Source organism: Rutilus rutilus (assembly GCF_951802725.1).
Source record: "Rutilus rutilus genome assembly, chromosome: 9".
Lineage (NCBI taxonomy): Eukaryota > Metazoa > Chordata > Actinopteri > Cypriniformes > Leuciscidae > Rutilus > Rutilus rutilus.
In genome coordinates this window covers 7260560-7277622 of record NC_140223.1, presented here as the reverse complement: position 1 = coordinate 7277622, position 17063 = coordinate 7260560, and the positions used below count along the sequence as shown (strand labels likewise).

At 36.4% G+C, this 17063-nt stretch overlaps 3 protein-coding genes across 3 annotated transcripts; all 3 read left to right on the top strand.

Moving 5' to 3' along the window:
* The window catches only part of LOC311296657 (uncharacterized protein), a 116960-nt gene that overhangs the window by 9061 nt on the left and 90836 nt on the right, over nucleotides 1–17063 (top strand).
* Nucleotides 1098–6808, top strand: LOC311297660 (uncharacterized protein). 2 transcript variants are annotated; one of them, XM_084420047.1, is made up of 4 exons: nucleotides 1098–1500; nucleotides 1937–2109; nucleotides 2764–2856; nucleotides 3876–6808. In XM_084420047.1, the coding sequence occupies exons 2-4, from the start codon at nucleotides 2025–2027 to the stop codon at nucleotides 4859–4861; spliced, it is 1164 nt and encodes a 387-aa protein (XP_084276173.1). In that variant the 5' UTR covers nucleotides 1098–1500; nucleotides 1937–2024; the 3' UTR covers nucleotides 4862–6808. The 2 variants fall into 2 exon arrangements, with proteins under 2 accessions (XP_084276173.1, XP_084276174.1); XM_084420048.1 differs by lacking the exon at nucleotides 2764–2856.
* LOC311296654 (uncharacterized protein) lies at nucleotides 10178–16602 on the top strand. Its single transcript, XM_084418534.1, has 3 exons — nucleotides 10178–10467; nucleotides 10922–11094; nucleotides 13827–16602. The coding sequence occupies exons 2-3, from the start codon at nucleotides 11010–11012 to the stop codon at nucleotides 14894–14896; spliced, it is 1155 nt and encodes a 384-aa protein (XP_084274660.1). The 5' UTR covers nucleotides 10178–10467; nucleotides 10922–11009; the 3' UTR covers nucleotides 14897–16602.

Here is a 17063-nt window from a genome sequence, read left to right as displayed (position 1 = left end):
GCATTGAGCAGGTGTTGCCAGTTAATTAAATAATAATAATAATAGCAGGATAAGTGCAAATGTGCGTATAACCTAAGTTATCAGGTTAATCGGGTATTTGTATGCTATTCTAGTACATAAGCTAACTGTAAGCTAACATGTCAATGGTATATGATCACATGATTATCATAACATGATTCTGTAGGAGCCTGCTTTCAAACGCTCCCGTGTGTATCTGTGTTGCGCTCGGTGAAGAGCGTCATTGATGTATACCGGTATTTACAACATGTTTTTGAAGCGCTGATCATTGTAGCCAATCACAGACATATTTGATGAGTATGTGAGCACAACGGCCATTCAGAGGTGTTTACGATTCCGCTCAACAGCAGTACCAACTTGACACTTTTGACAACACTAGTTCAACTTCACGTCAGCAATACAGTGCCGGTGTGGTGACAAATCAGGTCCTCCTCGAAATCGGGTCTCTATTTTTAGCCCCCCTGGCTGATCGGTTTCATCCAGCTGCAGCCGATGTCAAACACACCTAATTGGATCGCTTGGGGTCCTAATGGAGACCCGATTTCGAAGAGGACCAGGTTCGTAACCTCACCGGCACTGTATGGCTGCGTCCGAAATTGCATACTCTCTTTAGTAGTTCTTATTTTGAATAAGTAATTTCTTCTTGACTGCTATAAAAAGTAGGTTCTATAGAGTAGTGGTTCCCAATTCCAGTCCTCAAGTCATGACCCACTGCTCTGCACATTTTGTATGTCTCCCTTATTTAACACACCTGAACCAGATCATCAGCTCATTAGGAGAGACTCCATGAACTGAACTGAGTGTTTCAGATAAGAGAGACCTACAAAATGTGCAGAGCAGTGGGTCACGAGGACTGGAATTGGGAACCACTGCTATAGAGTATGAATGTGTGTAGTATGCATGTAATCTGGACATACTACATTTCCCATGTTGTCATTATCATGTGACCTACCAGCTTAAGTTACATCACTTCACTGTCATTCACAAATCCTCTGGCATGGCCTCATGGAATAGTAAAGTGTCCATCATATGCACACTTTAGAATCTTACCAGAAGTAATAGGTCATCCGGGTACTTTATTTGCCTACTCTTTTATGAGTACTGTGTGTTCAGACATACTTCTTTTTCACATACTGTTTTTCGCCTACTATATAAGGGAATTATGCGATTTCGGATGCAGCCTATGTGATTTACGTAGGAATATGCGGCCCCTTTAAGAAGAACGACGCGGAGCGTAGTGAGCATGCGCAGAAGAATGAAGGGCGAGTGCCTGAGAGGAGCAGCGCACTCGATTCTGTTTGTTGGAAGAAAGAAAATAAAGATTCGGTTGCCTCTTACCTGAGCTTTCTTTTTATGTGTTTTTTTTTTTTTTAGCTGAAGTCATTGATGAGTTTTTTAGTGCATTACGTTATCTTGCGATCGTGAATGAAGGACACACGTGGATTATTGTCTTCGGATGAATAGCCTATTTCCAGATTTAAGGTGAGAGATGTTTCTCGGATTACAGAGTTTAACATTAAACAGCTAGAGAGTTTACGTGTTTAAGTACTAACGTTAATGTAATTAAATGTGTGTTTTTTTTGTCCTGGTTTATTAATTAGAGTGTGATAATATGTTGGCAGAGAGTTTTTCACAGTTGTCTGTTGTTGACAGCAATAAAATGTGCTTAATGTTCCACTTTCCAGAAGATCTCAGACATCACTATAATGAATGAGGTGAAAACAGGGAACTTTTATAGACAAAGATGCTTGATGGCTCTGTTATTTCTGTCAGACTTTTGACAACAATTAAACCTTGTTTTAAATATAACTCATTTCTAACTTTCTACTTCATATTTCCAACAGAAAACACATGTTCACTTAATTTACTAATTAGTATTTCGGTATATATTTAGTAACTTCTTTTTTTAATTTGGCAGATCTGTTGTAACTGGGAATATTCCCATCATCCTACAAGAGAAGGACAAACTCCAGGAGTAGCAGCTGAAATCTGTGTGACTGTTAAAGATGGAGTTTATTAAAGAGGAGATTGAAGACATGAGTGATCCAGAACCATCCAGAATAAAATATGAAGATGCTGAGCAACAAACAGGTTGGTGTCCATTCTTGATTCTTCAGCTCAGGATCATTGGGAAACCGTATCTGTGGTCACATTTATGCAAAATGATATTGATGAAATAATACAACAAAGTTTGTTTCTAGAAGAAAATTGCGTCATCGTCCACCCTAAGTAAGGCAGATCAATAATATTGTTGAATATTAAATTTCCCCAACTAAGCAAATTGTGTTTTTAAGGTCATGATACAATATTTTGCAAGGAGCCATGTGAAAATAAGTATAATTTGCATAATTTGCCCGTAATCATATTTTGAATAAAAGTATTAATAGTGTTTGCTGTTTTACCGCCTCTAGTGTTCATTTCTGTTGGAAACTGCAGCGATATGTATTGGAACATGTTTTGCAGAAATGTTGCCCCAGGTTTTTCCAATGAGCCTGTGTTGTGATTCTTCATTGTTGACTGCTGAGAAACAAACAGATTTAAGATATAGAAGTGCATCTAAATGATAATGATCTTGCATAGCTTTTGTCATGCACATTTTGATTGTATTAATACACACAAGAATGACAGAACTAACCTTTGCCTAATCAAAAATGACACTTTATACAGATACCTGATCTCTGTTGCCTTCTACTATTAAATCATGTTCACTTGAACTGATCTTAATTGCATAATATTTTGTTTTAGACTCTCTTTGTCAGTTTATTAAAGAGGAGATTGAAGACATGAGTGATCCAGAACCATCCAGAATAAAACATGAAGATGTTGAGCAACAAACAGGTTGGTGTCCATTCTTGATTCTTCAGCCCAGGCTCATTGGGAAAACGCATCTGTGGTAACATTTATGCAAAATGATATTCCGTTGCATTGTGCATGTTTCGCGACAGTTTCAAAATGAAATGTCCATTGAGTGACGCTAAAAGCGTGTTCAGTTTTATACAAAACAGATTAACGTGATTCTGGCAATGTTTTATTACGTTGGTTTTTGTACGTATCGCCACAGTACAGAATTGAAATGTCCGGTAAGTGGCTCTAAAGGGTTAATGTCCATCATGTTTTAAAATAGCGTACACCTACACTAAACCCTAAACCTATCTGATAGTGTTAACAAATTCAAAGTTGACATAAAAACGCAGTTGCTGAAGCAGCCATGCCATTTTAGCTCTTTGAGCTCTTTTGTTGTTCGTACTCAAGATCTCAGCATCACAAGTACAATTCTGTATCAGTTGAGCCTCTGAACAAGCTTAGTATCTCAGAAAAGTTATACACATGGAGCTGGTTATGTGATGCAAACTCCAAAATGTATTTGTATACAAATTATGCACTGTGGTAAATAGTGTTTTTAAGGTCATGATATAATATTTTGCAAGGAGCCGTGTGAAAATAAGTCTTTATTAATGCATAATTTGGCCATAATCATATTTTGAATAAAAGTATTAAAAGTGTTTGCTGTTTTACCGCCTCTAGTGTTCATTTCTGTTGGAAACTGCAGCGATATGTATTGGAACATGTTTTGCAGAAATGTTGCCCCAGGTTTTTCCAATGAGCCTGTGTTGTGATTCTTCATTGTTGACTGCTGAGAAACTGAAGTTTAACAGATTTAAGATATAGAAGTGTATCTAAATGATAATGATCTTGCATAGCTTTTGTTATGCACATTTTGATTGTATTAATACACACAAGAATGACAGAAGTAACCAAGTAAATTACACTTTATACAGATACCTGATCTCTGTTGCCTTCTACTATTAAATCATGTTCACTTGAACTGATCTTAATCGCATAATATTTTGTTTTAGACTGGATGGAAGTGAAGCAAGAACATAAACTAGAACATTGTGATTTCAAAATTCAAAGAGAAAAAGCCAAAACGAAGAACATCTGCAGTGGAAAGAGTTTTTCTCAAGCATCAAGTCTCGGGAATCATCTGCACGCTCACTCTGGAGAAAAACCATTTAACTGTGATCAGTGTGGTAAAGGTTTTAATTCGACATCAAATCTCAAAAAGCACCTGAAAGTTCATTCAGATGAAAGACCTCACATGTGTTCTGTCTGTGAAAAGAGATTTTCAAGGCTGGATCATTTCAAACAGCACCAGAAAACACATAATAAAGTGAGAGATCATGTGTGTTTGGACTGTGGGAAGAGCTTTACAACAGCTGAATATCTGAAACTGCACCAAAGAATTCATTCTGGAGAAAAACCCTTCAAGTGCTCATATTGTGACAAGAGTTTCACTCAGTCTGCACACCTGAAAGTGCATGAGCGAGTTCATACTGGAGAGAAGCCGTACCAGTGCACTGAGTGTAAGAAGAGTTTCAAAGATGCATCAGGTCTCAGTGTTCATCTGCCCATTCACTCTGTAGAAAAACCATTTAACTGTGATCAGTGTGGGAAAGATTTTAATTCATCATCATATCTAAAAAAACACCTGAAAGTTCATTCAGATGAGAAGCCTCACATGTGTTCTCTCTGTGGAAAGAGTTTTTCAAGACTGGAAAGTTGTAAACGGCACCAGAAAACACATAATGAAGTGAGAGATCATTTGTGTTGTGACTGTGGGAAGAGCTTTACTACATCTGGTGAACTGAAACGGCACCAAAGAATTCATTCTGGAGAGAAACCTTACAAGTGCTCATATTGTGACAAGAGTTTCACTCAGTCTGGAACACTGAAATCACACGAGCGACTTCATACTGGAGAGAAGCCGTACTACTGTACTCAGTGTGAGAAGAGTTTCAGACATTTACCAAACTTTCTCACACATATGAAAAAATGTTGCTAGCACCATTTGTGTCACATGTCAAATGCCTCAGAATGAAACGGTGTGAGATAAAATATGGTGTTTTTCCTAAAAGTTAAATTTAATTACTTTTTAATTATTAATTTTGTGAATTTTGTGAAAAGGTTGGCAAACTAGAAAGACTTAAGAGTTGAAGCTTCACCAGTCAACAACTCTTACGGTGTAAATAAAATCATTTTAGTTTATTTCTGTTAGGGTGGATTGTGTAATAAATATACTCACCTAAAGGATTATTAGGAACACCATACTAATACTGTGTTTGACCCCCTTTCACCTTCAGAACTGCCTTAATTCTACGTGGCATTGATTCAACAAGGTGCTGAAAGCATTCTTTAGAAATGTTGGCCCATATTGATAGGATAGCATCTTGCAGTTGATGGAGATTTGTGGGATGCACATCCAGGGCACGAAGCTCCCGTTCCACCACATCCCAAAGATGCTCTATTGGGTTGAGATCTGGTGACTGTGGGGGCCATTTTAGTACAGTGAACTCATTGTCATGTTCAAGAAACCAATTTGAAATGATTCGAGCTTTGTGACATGGTGCATTATCCTGCTGGAAGTAGCCATCAGAGGATGGGTACATGGTGGTCATAAAGGGATGGACATGGTCAGAAACAATGCTCAGGTAGGCTGTGGCATTTAAACGATGCCCAATTGGCACTAAGGGGCCTAAAGTGTGCCAAGAAAACATCCCCCACACCATTACACCACCACCACCAGCCTGCACAGTGGTAACAAGGCATGATGGATCCATGTTCTCATTCTGTTTACGCCAAATTCTGACTCTACCATCTGAATGTCTCAACAGAAATCGAGACTCATCAGACCAGGCAACATTTTTCCAGTCTTCAACTGTCCAATTTTGGTGAGCTCGTGCAAATTGTAGCCTCTTTTTCCTATTTGTAGTGGAGATGAGTGGTACCCGGTGGGGTCTTCTGCTGTTGTAGCCCATCCGTCTCAAGGTTGTGCGTGTTGTGGCTTCACAAATGCTTTGCTGCATACCTCGGTTGTAACGAGTGGTTATTTCAGTCAAAGTTGCTCTTCTATCAGCTTGAATCAGTCGGCCCATTCTCCTCTGACCTCTAGCATCAACAAGGCATTTTCGCCCACAGGACTGCCGCATACTGGATGTTTTTCCCTTTTCTCACCATTCTTTGTAAACCCTAGAAATGGTTGTGCGTGAAAATCCCAGTAACTGAGCAGATTGTGAAATACTCAGACCTGCCCGTCTGGCACCAACAACCATGCCACGCTCAAAATTGTTTAAATCACCTTTCTTTCCCATTCTGACATTCAGTTTGGAGTTCAGGAGATTGTCTTGACCAGGACCACACCCCTAAATGCATTGAAGCAACTGCCATGTGATTGGTTGATTAGATAATTGCATTAATGAGAAATTGAACAGGTGTTCCTAATAATCCTTTAGGTGAGTGTAGGTCTTATTTGAATTAGACATATTTATGTAATTTAATTGTTTAATATATTGTGTTCGGATAGTTCATGTAATATGAGAAATAAAACAGAAACAAAAATCTTGTGTTGATTGATCTATTTAATGAACACAGATGATGAGTTATATAGTTTTAATCACATTAAAGAGTTTTTCATCATTCTATCTTAATACTGTGATGAATATGTTTGGGATGTACAATATTATTGTCAATCAAATGATCAGATCTTGTGTCATACAAAGAGGCTGGAGGTCATTTTTATTCTTCATTATTGACTGCTGAAGAACAATAAAGTACCAAAGCTTCTGTTTACCAGATTTTTTTACTTGTTTGCATTAGTTTGATATGTTCATTTATATGTCAGTCAGAAATTATTAGCCACATTTCCACGGTCAGTCCTGTGCGAGCGAGGACTATTAACAGATATCAAATGAGATTTTATTGTTTCACATAAAATAACATGTACTAACCCTAAGCCTCACTTTTATTTGTGGTCACTGGACTGCACAAAACAACTCTTTCAGCATTTTAGTTCAAAAGAGTGAACATTTAGAAAAATATTGATACATTAAGATGTTTGTCACATTTCTTCAGAAAGATTGATCAGGGCTGGATTTCCCGAAACCTTAACGCTACGTCGTTCTTAAGTTATACCTTAAGCTGTACCTTATCGTTAATACGTGTTTCCCGAAACGTTCTTATACCTAAGTATACCTGATGTAAGTCATACGTTCGTAAGGTTGGTCTGGACAACACTTAGCTTTACCTCATCACTGTTAACAGGTGGCCAACACTGCAAAAAACTTCTTTACATCTCAGTCTGTACGAATATAATTCTGAAGTTAATACACTTAGTGTTCAATTAGGCTAATTCAAGTGTTTTCATGCAAAGAATAAAATTGTCATTACACTGATTGTTGTTAGCTTTTTAATTATAGTAACCAAAGGTACATCAGCTGGCAAACCATTAGGCAGCAAAGGCTTAGGAGTATATTTAAAAGGAATGATTGTGGAGGGGAGTTTGCTTAAACTATGGCAGCGATACAGCAAATATTTGTGCTAAATCAAAGACGGCGCCGTCCGCAGAGCCCTTTCAAAGGCCAGTGAAAGCATACTGCCAGTTAAGCCCTATTCGGACGGTAATTGTTTCTCATGGGGTCGTACGGTATTTTTAACATTTAGAGGGGTTAGTCTGTGATTTTATTGCCATCCGCAGCTCCACCTCAGCGGACAAAAAGGAGAAAGAAGAAAGCACAAAAACATTTGAAATGGGCCATTATTGTGGCAGCAATATATGATACAATTTTAAAATATGTAGGCTAGGCTATAGTTTGGATTATTTTTTATAATATCCCATTAATCTTAATAAATGCAATTTCAACTATTTCTGAAGTTGTTCTTTTATAAAGAACACCGCTTTCTCACACAACGCAGTGAAGCAGCCCCGCATGAGTGAATGATTGTTTCTCGAGCCATCGATAACCAATTTAGCACCATCGCCACGGACAGAACCTGGTAACGAAACACGTAAGAAGGTATATCTTAAGCAACCTCCTAAGGTATAGTTCGGGGAACAGGCCTAGAAATGGTATACATTTAGTTAAGTTATACTTTAGAGTCTTCGTAGCGCTAAGACACAACGTTATCGGGAAATCCAGCCCATGTCTTTTAAGTTTCCACTAAAATAGTGTAATTTATCTCTTGTCATCTTATGTTTAGGGCATGAAAATGTAAAGACGATGTTTTACAATAACAGAACGGCATGTAAAGTTTCCAAAAAAATTCAAAAAATCTTTTGACATATAAGAGGTCATTGATCCCCCTTTCAACCCTCAAGATGAATTTCATTTCAGAAACTGCACTCCATTGATTCAAGTCTTACTTCTCACTCTATGTCACAAAATCTAGCCTCTGGGGTGCCTCAGGGCTCAGTGCTTGGACCACTTTTCTTCTCCATCTACATGTCATCACTGGGATCTGTCATTCAGAAACTTTTTTTTTTTTTCTATCACTGTTATGCTGATGTCACACAACTCAATCTCTCATTCCAGCCAGAGGATCCAACAGTAGATGCTCGTATCTCAGCCTGCCTGACAGACATTTCTTGCTGGATGATGGACCACCTTCAACTCAATCTGAGGATTACAAGACGTTTTGCTATGCTTTTTTATTTTATTTTTGCAAACGACTAGGATTTATAGAAAATGTAGCATCGGTGTATGTTGATTCAGTGTCAGTAAGACACTGTTCGTTTGTTTGCTTCATTTTACTATTTAAAACTAGTGCTGTCAATGTTAACACGTTAATGCATTCGATTAATTTCTTCAGTTTAACGCTGTAAAAAACATTTTTACGCAATTAACGCAGCACTCTTATTAATGCAAATGATTTTAAACCATTCAAGTGCGACAATACAAAAGAGAACGCGCTGCCTGTGAATGTCCTGTCTGTGTGACACACACACAACGCACAGAAAAACGTGCGCCAGTATCGAGTTCTCTTTCGGGTATGAACAAACAATAACACACAATTATGCCAAAATGACCGTTTTGTCGAGTATCCTCATAAGAGCAGTCTAAAATTTGTTAAATAAAGTCTTAAATGAACGTAAAGAGTTGTGTGAAAATGAGACGCTCATCAGATTTGTGTCCTAAAGTGACAGCAGGCCGTCTGTCATTAATGTTAATCAAAGCAAAAGTTAAAAGAGAAAATTATTCACTGCTCTTGACTGAAGAACTTTTGTAGCTTTAATAAGGATTAATATATATTTATTTTATAATTTATCCAGTGCAGACTATTTGATAACTTTATTCAATGTCTGTATATTTCACAGGGTACAGGTAAATATGACATGTATTATGGGTTTATGTGAAGATTGTTTTAAGTTCACTTAAATTAAAAGTTGTTATATTTTTGAAGTCTAACAAAGGTTAGATTTCAGTTACACTGCAATGTCGAATGGCTATAATTGATGTTTAAAATGGAGGAGGGGGTGATTTTTATTGAGACATCAGTAGCTGTATTAGTATCAGTGATACTGGCCTTCATTCATAAAGATGCCATTTAACAAGTATTTAAAATATACTGTCTTAATGTTGTTTCTACATTCATTTGGATATTATTATTACATAATAATAATAATAATAATATATATATATATATATATATATATATATATAAAGTCTGTGTTTTTAATTGCGATTAATCACAAAAAAAGTGTGATTTATCCAGGTTTTTTTATAACCAATTGACAGCACTATTTAAGACACAACACTTCAAATGACAATGTTTTTTTTTTTTTTTACTGCATCGAAATGATGAATAGCTTATAAGAATGATAGTGCGACAAACGATTGAACATTCATTCATATTCTGTTTAAGTTATCCTGTCAACTATAACTGTGGTAACTCAGTACTTGAACTTTATTTGCCACAATATGTAATACACATAAATGTTTCACATTGTTTGCAAATGTTTAAACTATGTAACAAGATATTTTTCAACATTAGAAGTTTTCAAATAAAGTCCACATGTGTTATGGCATGGATGTTGAATATATTTTAATATGCAAAACTGTTTCCCAATCATTTACTTCCAAGTCTTGAATGTGGCACGCCCATCAAAACATGGTTTGAAAGAGAGGTTTAAAAATTTAATAGAAAATATTACTTATAAATTAAGATATTTTTTATGGAAACATTTTGATAACATTATAAGTGGACCTCAGAGAATGTAAAAAAAATGCAGTTCATGGCACCCTAATAATATGTGGCCCCTTTAAGAAGAATGACCGGCTTACTGAGCATGCGCAGAAGAGAATGTAGGCTGAGTGGAGCATTATCCCATTCAGTCGAGTCGAGGCTGTCAGAAGGAAGAAAATAAATAATCTGTTACTATTTACATGAGCGATTATTACTGGCTGGTTAACATGTATGGGTCTCGTTTCAGTCACTGTTTCATATTCGTCCCGTTGTCTGACAACAGAAACAGAAAAATATAGATGAAAACAAGTTTGTTTTTAAGGGCTGACAGTCGGCAGAATTCAAATACGATGTAAGAGATGCTAAAGCGATCGTGAATGAAGGACAAATGTGGAATATTTTCTCCTGATGCCGTATATTTCCAGTCTGCAGGTGAGAGATGTTACCAGATTACAGAGTTTAACATTAAATAGCTCTAGAATTTACGTGTTTAAGCAATGTATAATGTGATGAAATGTGTTATGTGTCCTGGGGGGTTATTATTAGAGTGTAATAATATGTTGGCAGAGAGTTTTTCACAGACTCTGTTTTAGCTTGTTGACAGTCACACATATAAAATGTGGCACTTTACAGAAGATCTCAGACATCACCGCAATGATTGAAGTGAAAACAGGGAACTATTGGCGACTAAGAGGCTTTTCAGCAGCTCAGTTAAACATGATGGCTCAAACGTTGGACGACAATTAAACAATCCTTGTTTTAAATGCAATTAATATCTAAAAGGCATTTAAATACTTCATAATTCCAACAGAAAACACTTGATCACTTAATGTAAATACAATTAATATTTCAGTATATTTATTAACTTCTTTTTTTAATTTGGTAGATCTGTTGTTACTGGGAATATTCCCAACATCCTACAAGAGAAGGACAAACTCCAGGAGTAGCAGCTGAGATCTGTGTGACTGTTAAAGATGGAGTTTATTAAAGAGGAGATTGAAGACATGAGTGATCCAGAACCATCCAGAATAAAACATGAAGATGTTGAGCAACAAACAGGTTGGTGTCCATTCTTGATTCTTCAGCCCAGGCTCATTGGGAAAACGTATCTGTGTGAAAAAAAAAAATTCTGCACAATTATATTACGTTGCATCGTGACCGTTTTGCGATTTATCCGAAAGAGATTAACGCTATTCTTGCAACGTTTATTACGTTGGTGTTTGTAGTACGTATCACAGCAGTTTTGAATTGAATGTCCGGTGAGTGGCTGTAAAAGGTTAATGTCCATCACGTTTTAAAATAACGTACACCTGCATTAAACCCTAAACCTACCCGATAGTGTTAAAAAAGCAAATGTGACGTAAACGCAACCATGCCATTTTAGCTTCTTTCTAGTCGTCTTTGAGCTCTTTTGTCGTAACTCGTGTTTCATGGATTCGTACTCAAGATCTCAGCATCACAAGTACCATTCTCTATCAGTTGAGCCTCTGAACAAGCTTAGTATCTCAGAAAAATCAAACACATGGAGCTGGTTATGTGATGCAAACTCCAAAATGTATTCGTTGACAGATTATGCACTGCGGTAAAAAGTATTTTGAGGTCATAAAATAATATTTTGCAAGGAGCCGTGTGGAAATAATTCTTCATTAAAGGTACAATATGGAAGAATTTTATAATAAAATATCCAAAAAGCCCTTGCACAGTGTGATATATTTCCTGCAGTTGTGTACTTACAATATCCCAAAAGTTCCCAAAGATTTTTAATTTCAGAAAAATTCCAATTTTAAATAATGGCTCGTCCCGGTTCACTTGTCACCTGTCACTGACGTAATATCCACGTTATCCCTGGTTTCCGCTCGTACTGCCATAGTAACCTGGCGACAGACGTGGACAATGTTGGAGAATTTTCCTTGATTCATGTCTAAGTATGATGTAATGAAAATGACAAGCATGAAAAAATAGGTCTGAAAAAGATGAGAGAATGGAAAAATTCTTAATTCTTCTGACCTGGAACCTCGACTCCGAGAAACTTCTTTGAGACCTGAACCAAAAAGAACTTTGAATTTGCCACAACAACAACTGCGTTATGTTTAGCGGCACGCTTATGCTGTTGTTGTTTCGTTCAAACATTATGGATCATGGCAAGCAGACTTTGGGAAAAAAGGAGAACTAAAACGAGGATCAATATCAGCGTGGCATTTTCGAGATGCCGAGAGCTCCACGTCCGTGACAAACTTCGACTTGACAGAGCTCTTACATGTACTTTATTAGACAGGTGAGCAAATGCACATAAAACTAATCAGTGCTATATAGCTCAACATGATGAAATGTTAGAATATGATCTGTATGTTATTCTAATGTTGATCTAGCTTACTGCTAGTCTCATATAGCCAACAAACTAACACAAAGAATAACATTATAACTTTCAACACACTCAAATGCAGTTTAGTGTGAAAGTGTAGAAACAGCGCTGCGTTACCTCACAAGTTTAATTTGTCTAATAAACTGACCTGTGTGAGTATTAATTAAGCATTTGCGGGTAGTTTGGTAAAATGAAGTGTCCTTATTCCTTTATATCCGCGAGGCTCGCGGGACGTGCGTGTGGCGCTGATACCTGTCTCTTATTAGCAGTCGCGCCCTGCTTCATACCACAGTCATGATAAAAACATCAATGTATTCACTCATCCATAAACATTATTAGATACTTCAGCTTGACGACAAGTTCCATAATTCCGCATGAAATTTTTCTTCATCAACCTACGCCTTTGTATGGAAGCTTGTTTCTGCCACAAAATAAAACATTTAAAAAGATAATTGCGACTTTTTATCTCACAATTGCGAGTTTACATCTCGCAATTCTGACTTTATTTCTCAGAATTGCGAGATATAAAGTCAGAATTGCGTGAAATAAAGTCGCAATTGTGTGTTATAAAGTCAGAATTGCGAGATATAAAGTCCAATTCTAAGGAAAACTTTTTTCTTTCTTTTTTTTACCTTTTTTTTAGAATAGTTTATATCTCACAATTCTGACTTTATAACACACAATTGCGACTTTATTTCTCAGAATTGCGACTTTAAATCTCGCAATTGCGACTTTATTTCTCAGAATTGCGACTATGTCACGCAATTGCAACTTTATATCTCGCAATTGCGACTTTATTTCCCAGAATTGCGACTTTATAACACGCAATTCTGACTTTATATCTCGCAATTGTGAGAAAAAAAGTCAGAATTGTGAGATAAAAAGTCGCAATTATTATTATTTATTTATTATTCATTGGCGGAAACAAGCTTCCATACCTTTGTTATTTTAAGAGGTTAGAGACCCCTAGCGGCGAAAAAAAAAAAAAGACATATTGTATCTTTAATGCATAATTTGCCCCTAATCTTCTTTTTTTTTTTTTTTGTGTTTGCTGTTTTACTGCATCTAGTGTTCATTTCTGTTGGAAACTGCAGCGATATGTATGTATAATTTGGAACATGTTTTGCAGAAATGTTGCCCCAGGTTTTTCCAATGAGCCTGTGTTGTGATTCTTCATTGTTGACTGCTGGGAAACATTAAAACTGAAGTTTAACAGATTTAAGATATAGAAGTGTATCTAAATGATAATGATCTTGCATGGCTTTTGTTATGCACATTTTGATTGTATTAATACACACAAGAATGACAGAACTAACCTTTGCCTAATCGAAAAATGTGATACTTTATACAGATACCTGATCTCTGTTGCCTTCTACTATTAAATCATGTTCACTTGAACTGATCTTAATCGCATAATATTTTGTTTTAGACTGGATGGAAGTGAAGCAAGAACATAAACTAGAACATTGTGATTTCAAAACTCAAAGAGAAAAAGCCAAAACGCAGAGCATCTGCAGTGGAAAGAGTTTTTCTCAAGCATCAAGTCTCTGGAATCATCTGCACTTTCACTCTGGGGACAAACCATTTAACTGTGATCAGTGTGGTAAAGGTTTTAATTCGACATCAAATCTCAAAAAGCACCTGAAAGTTCATTCAGATGAAAGACCTCACATGTGTTCTGTCTGTGAAAAGAGATTTTCAAGGCTGGATCATTTCAAACAGCACCAGAAAACACATAATAAAGTGAGAGATCATGTGTGTTTGGAATGTGGGAAGAGCTTTACAACAGCTGAGTATCTGAAACTGCACCAAAGAATTCATTCTGGAGAAAAACCCTTCAAGTGCTCATATTGTGACAAGAGTTTCACTCAGTCTGCACACCTGAAAGTGCATGAGCGAGTTCATACTGGAGAGAAGCCGTACCAGTGTACTCAGTGTGAGAAGAGTTTCAAAGATGCATCAAGTCTCAGGAACCATCTGCACGCTCACTCTGGAGAAAAAACATTTAAATGTGATCAGTGTGGGAAAGATTTTAATTCATCATCATATCTAAAAAAACACCTGAAAGTTCATTCAGACGAGAAGCCTCACATGTGTCCTCTCTGTGGGAAAGATTTTAATTCATCATCATATCTCAAAAAACACCTGAAAGTTCATTCAGATGAGAGGCCTCACATGTGTTCTCTCTGTGGAAAGAGTTTTTCAAGACTGGAAAGTTGTAAACGGCACCAGAAAACACATAATGAAGTGAGAGATCATTTGTGCTGTGACTGTGGGAAGAGCTTTACTACATCTGGTGAACTGAAACGGCACCAAAGAATTCATTCTGGAGAAAAACCTTACAAGTGCTCATATTGTGACAAGAGTTTCACTCAGTCTGGAAACCTGAAAAATCACGAGCGACTTCATACTGGAGAGAAGCCGTACTACTGTACTCGGTGTGAGAAGAGTTTCAGACATTTACCAAGCCTTCTCAAACATATGAAAAAATGTTGCTAGCACCATTTGTTTTCATGTCAAATGCCTCAGAATGAAACGGTGTGAGATAAAATATGGTGTTTTTCCTAAAAGTTAAACTCATGTAATTTTGTGAATTTGGTGCAAAGGTTGGCAAACTAGAAAGACTTAAGAGTTGAAGCTTCACTAGTCAACAACTCTTACAGTGTAAATAAAATCATTTTAGTTTATTTCATTCAGGGTGGTTTGTGTAATAAATAGGTCTTATTTGAATTAGATATATTTATGTAATTTAATTGTTTTAATATATTGTGTTCTGATAGTTTAATTATAAGAAATAAAACAGAAACAACATCTTGTGTTGATTGATCTATTTAATGAACACAGAGAATTAGTTATATAGTTTTAATCACATTCAAGAGTTTTTCATCATTCTATCTTAATACTGTGTTGAATATGTTTGGGATGTACAGTATTATTGACAACCAAATGATCAGGGGCCTCATTTATAAAGCTTGCGTACGCACAAAACGGGGCTGAAAACATGCGTACGCCAGTTCCTGCGCAAAAGGTGGGATTTATAAAGAAAAACTTGACGGGAAAATTTGCGCACCTGCACGCAAACTCTGACCCATGCGTACGAACGTTTTGGAGATGGAGCACTTTGGCGACACCGATGGTGAGCTGGAGTTAAATGTATTTTTGGTCACTTTTATACAGAAAATCTAAAGAAAATTAAACATATACAGAAAGATTATACAAATACAATTTCAATCACCAAGCCTGTCACTTGAAGCAAATATCCATTCCTTCTTAAATGTCCGCGGCAGCGAGCCGCGTGTTGAGCCGTTTAGTGAAACTGACGCAAATAACAGTTTAAATAAATAAAATACTTCTGATATAAACATTTATATTAAATATGCCATTCAAATTAATGGAGTTAAACACTTAAACATGAAATCATTACTGAAGTTACAACATTTTTTTAAATTCAATCATTAGAAATATTTGTTGTGGATGCGATTGTTTTTGAACACTTTTCCTGTGGCGTGCTGTTTTAATGTTTTAACCACAGAGATAATTGCTTATCATGATAATACCAGATTGTCTGAGAAAATAGTTTCGTGCAAATAATGCCCAAGGCCTATCTGTTTCCATTAAAAATATAAATCAATTAAATATACAATTCGGCAAGTGGAAAAGATTGAGAAAAACTTTCTCTGAAATGTATTTTACACTATTTGATTTATGTAGGCTATTCAAAAACAAGGCAAGGATAGGCAACTACTTGATTTGTATTAATGTAATGTTTCTTGTACCGTTTATATCATTTGCATATGATTATTCATCCACGTGATAACGTTTAAGTTATCACGTGGATGAATAATCATATGCAAATGATATGTAGATGAGGATCTGCATAGTAAAACTAGGCGTTGTAAGCTCCATATATGGTTATTTCGGGTGGAGACGCATGTACGCACAATCTTCCGCTGACTGGGATTTATAAAGTGAATTCTGCGCAGGTTCTGGCGTACGCACGGTTTTATAAGTCTGAATATTTTTTTGCGTACGCCATTTTTGGCTTTCGGGCGCACGTACACTTTTAGTAAGGTTCCTACGCACAGTTTTATAAATGAGGGCCCAGATCTTGTATCATACAAAGAGGCATTTTTATTCTTCATTATTGACTGCTGAAGAACAATAAAGTACCAAAGCTTCTGTTTAAGGTAAAAAAAGCCATGTAATGACTTTTTTTTTATATATATATTTTTTTTTATGATTTTTTATATGATGTAGGACCAATACAAAAAAAGTGTTGTTTTCCTAAATTGAATTTGGCATGTAATTGAAATGTGAACATGTGAAACAGTTCCATAAACAAGTTATTTATGTATAACTGTAGTTTTAGACAATAAATGTATGTCAACGAAAAGAGATTTTCTTTTATATTGATGACATTTGATTAAACAACTTCAGGTAACTACCTAAATCAGATGTATCTGGACTCCATTAGCAGCTTTCATTGCCCAAGGACCAACCAGAAGCAACTAATCACAGTTTGTTTTGTACTGCGCCATGTTTAGGGCATGAAAATGTAAAGACGATGACTTGCAACAACAGAGCGGCCTGTTAACTGTCTATGCTATAAAGCCAAAGGTCCCAAGAATGGTCAACTTTCTTGATCTTTTGACATATAAGAGGTCAC

Bases quoted from the DNA above. Each gene is read 5' to 3' on its own strand.
- LOC311296654 (XM_084418534.1), top strand. From the start codon at position 11,010: ATGGAGTTTATTAAAGAGGAGATTGAAGACATGAGTGATCCAGAACCA. The intron at 11,095-13,826 runs GTTGGTGTCCAT...ATTTTGTTTTAG, and splicing joins AGATGTTGAGCAACAAACAG to ACTGGATGGAAGTGAAGCAA.
- LOC311297660 (XM_084420047.1), top strand. From the start codon at position 2,025: ATGGAGTTTATTAAAGAGGAGATTGAAGACATGAGTGATCCAGAACCA. The intron at 2,110-2,763 runs GTTGGTGTCCAT...ATTTTGTTTTAG, and splicing joins AGATGCTGAGCAACAAACAG to ACTCTCTTTGTCAGTTTATT. The intron at 2,857-3,875 runs GTTGGTGTCCAT...ATTTTGTTTTAG, and splicing joins AGATGTTGAGCAACAAACAG to ACTGGATGGAAGTGAAGCAA.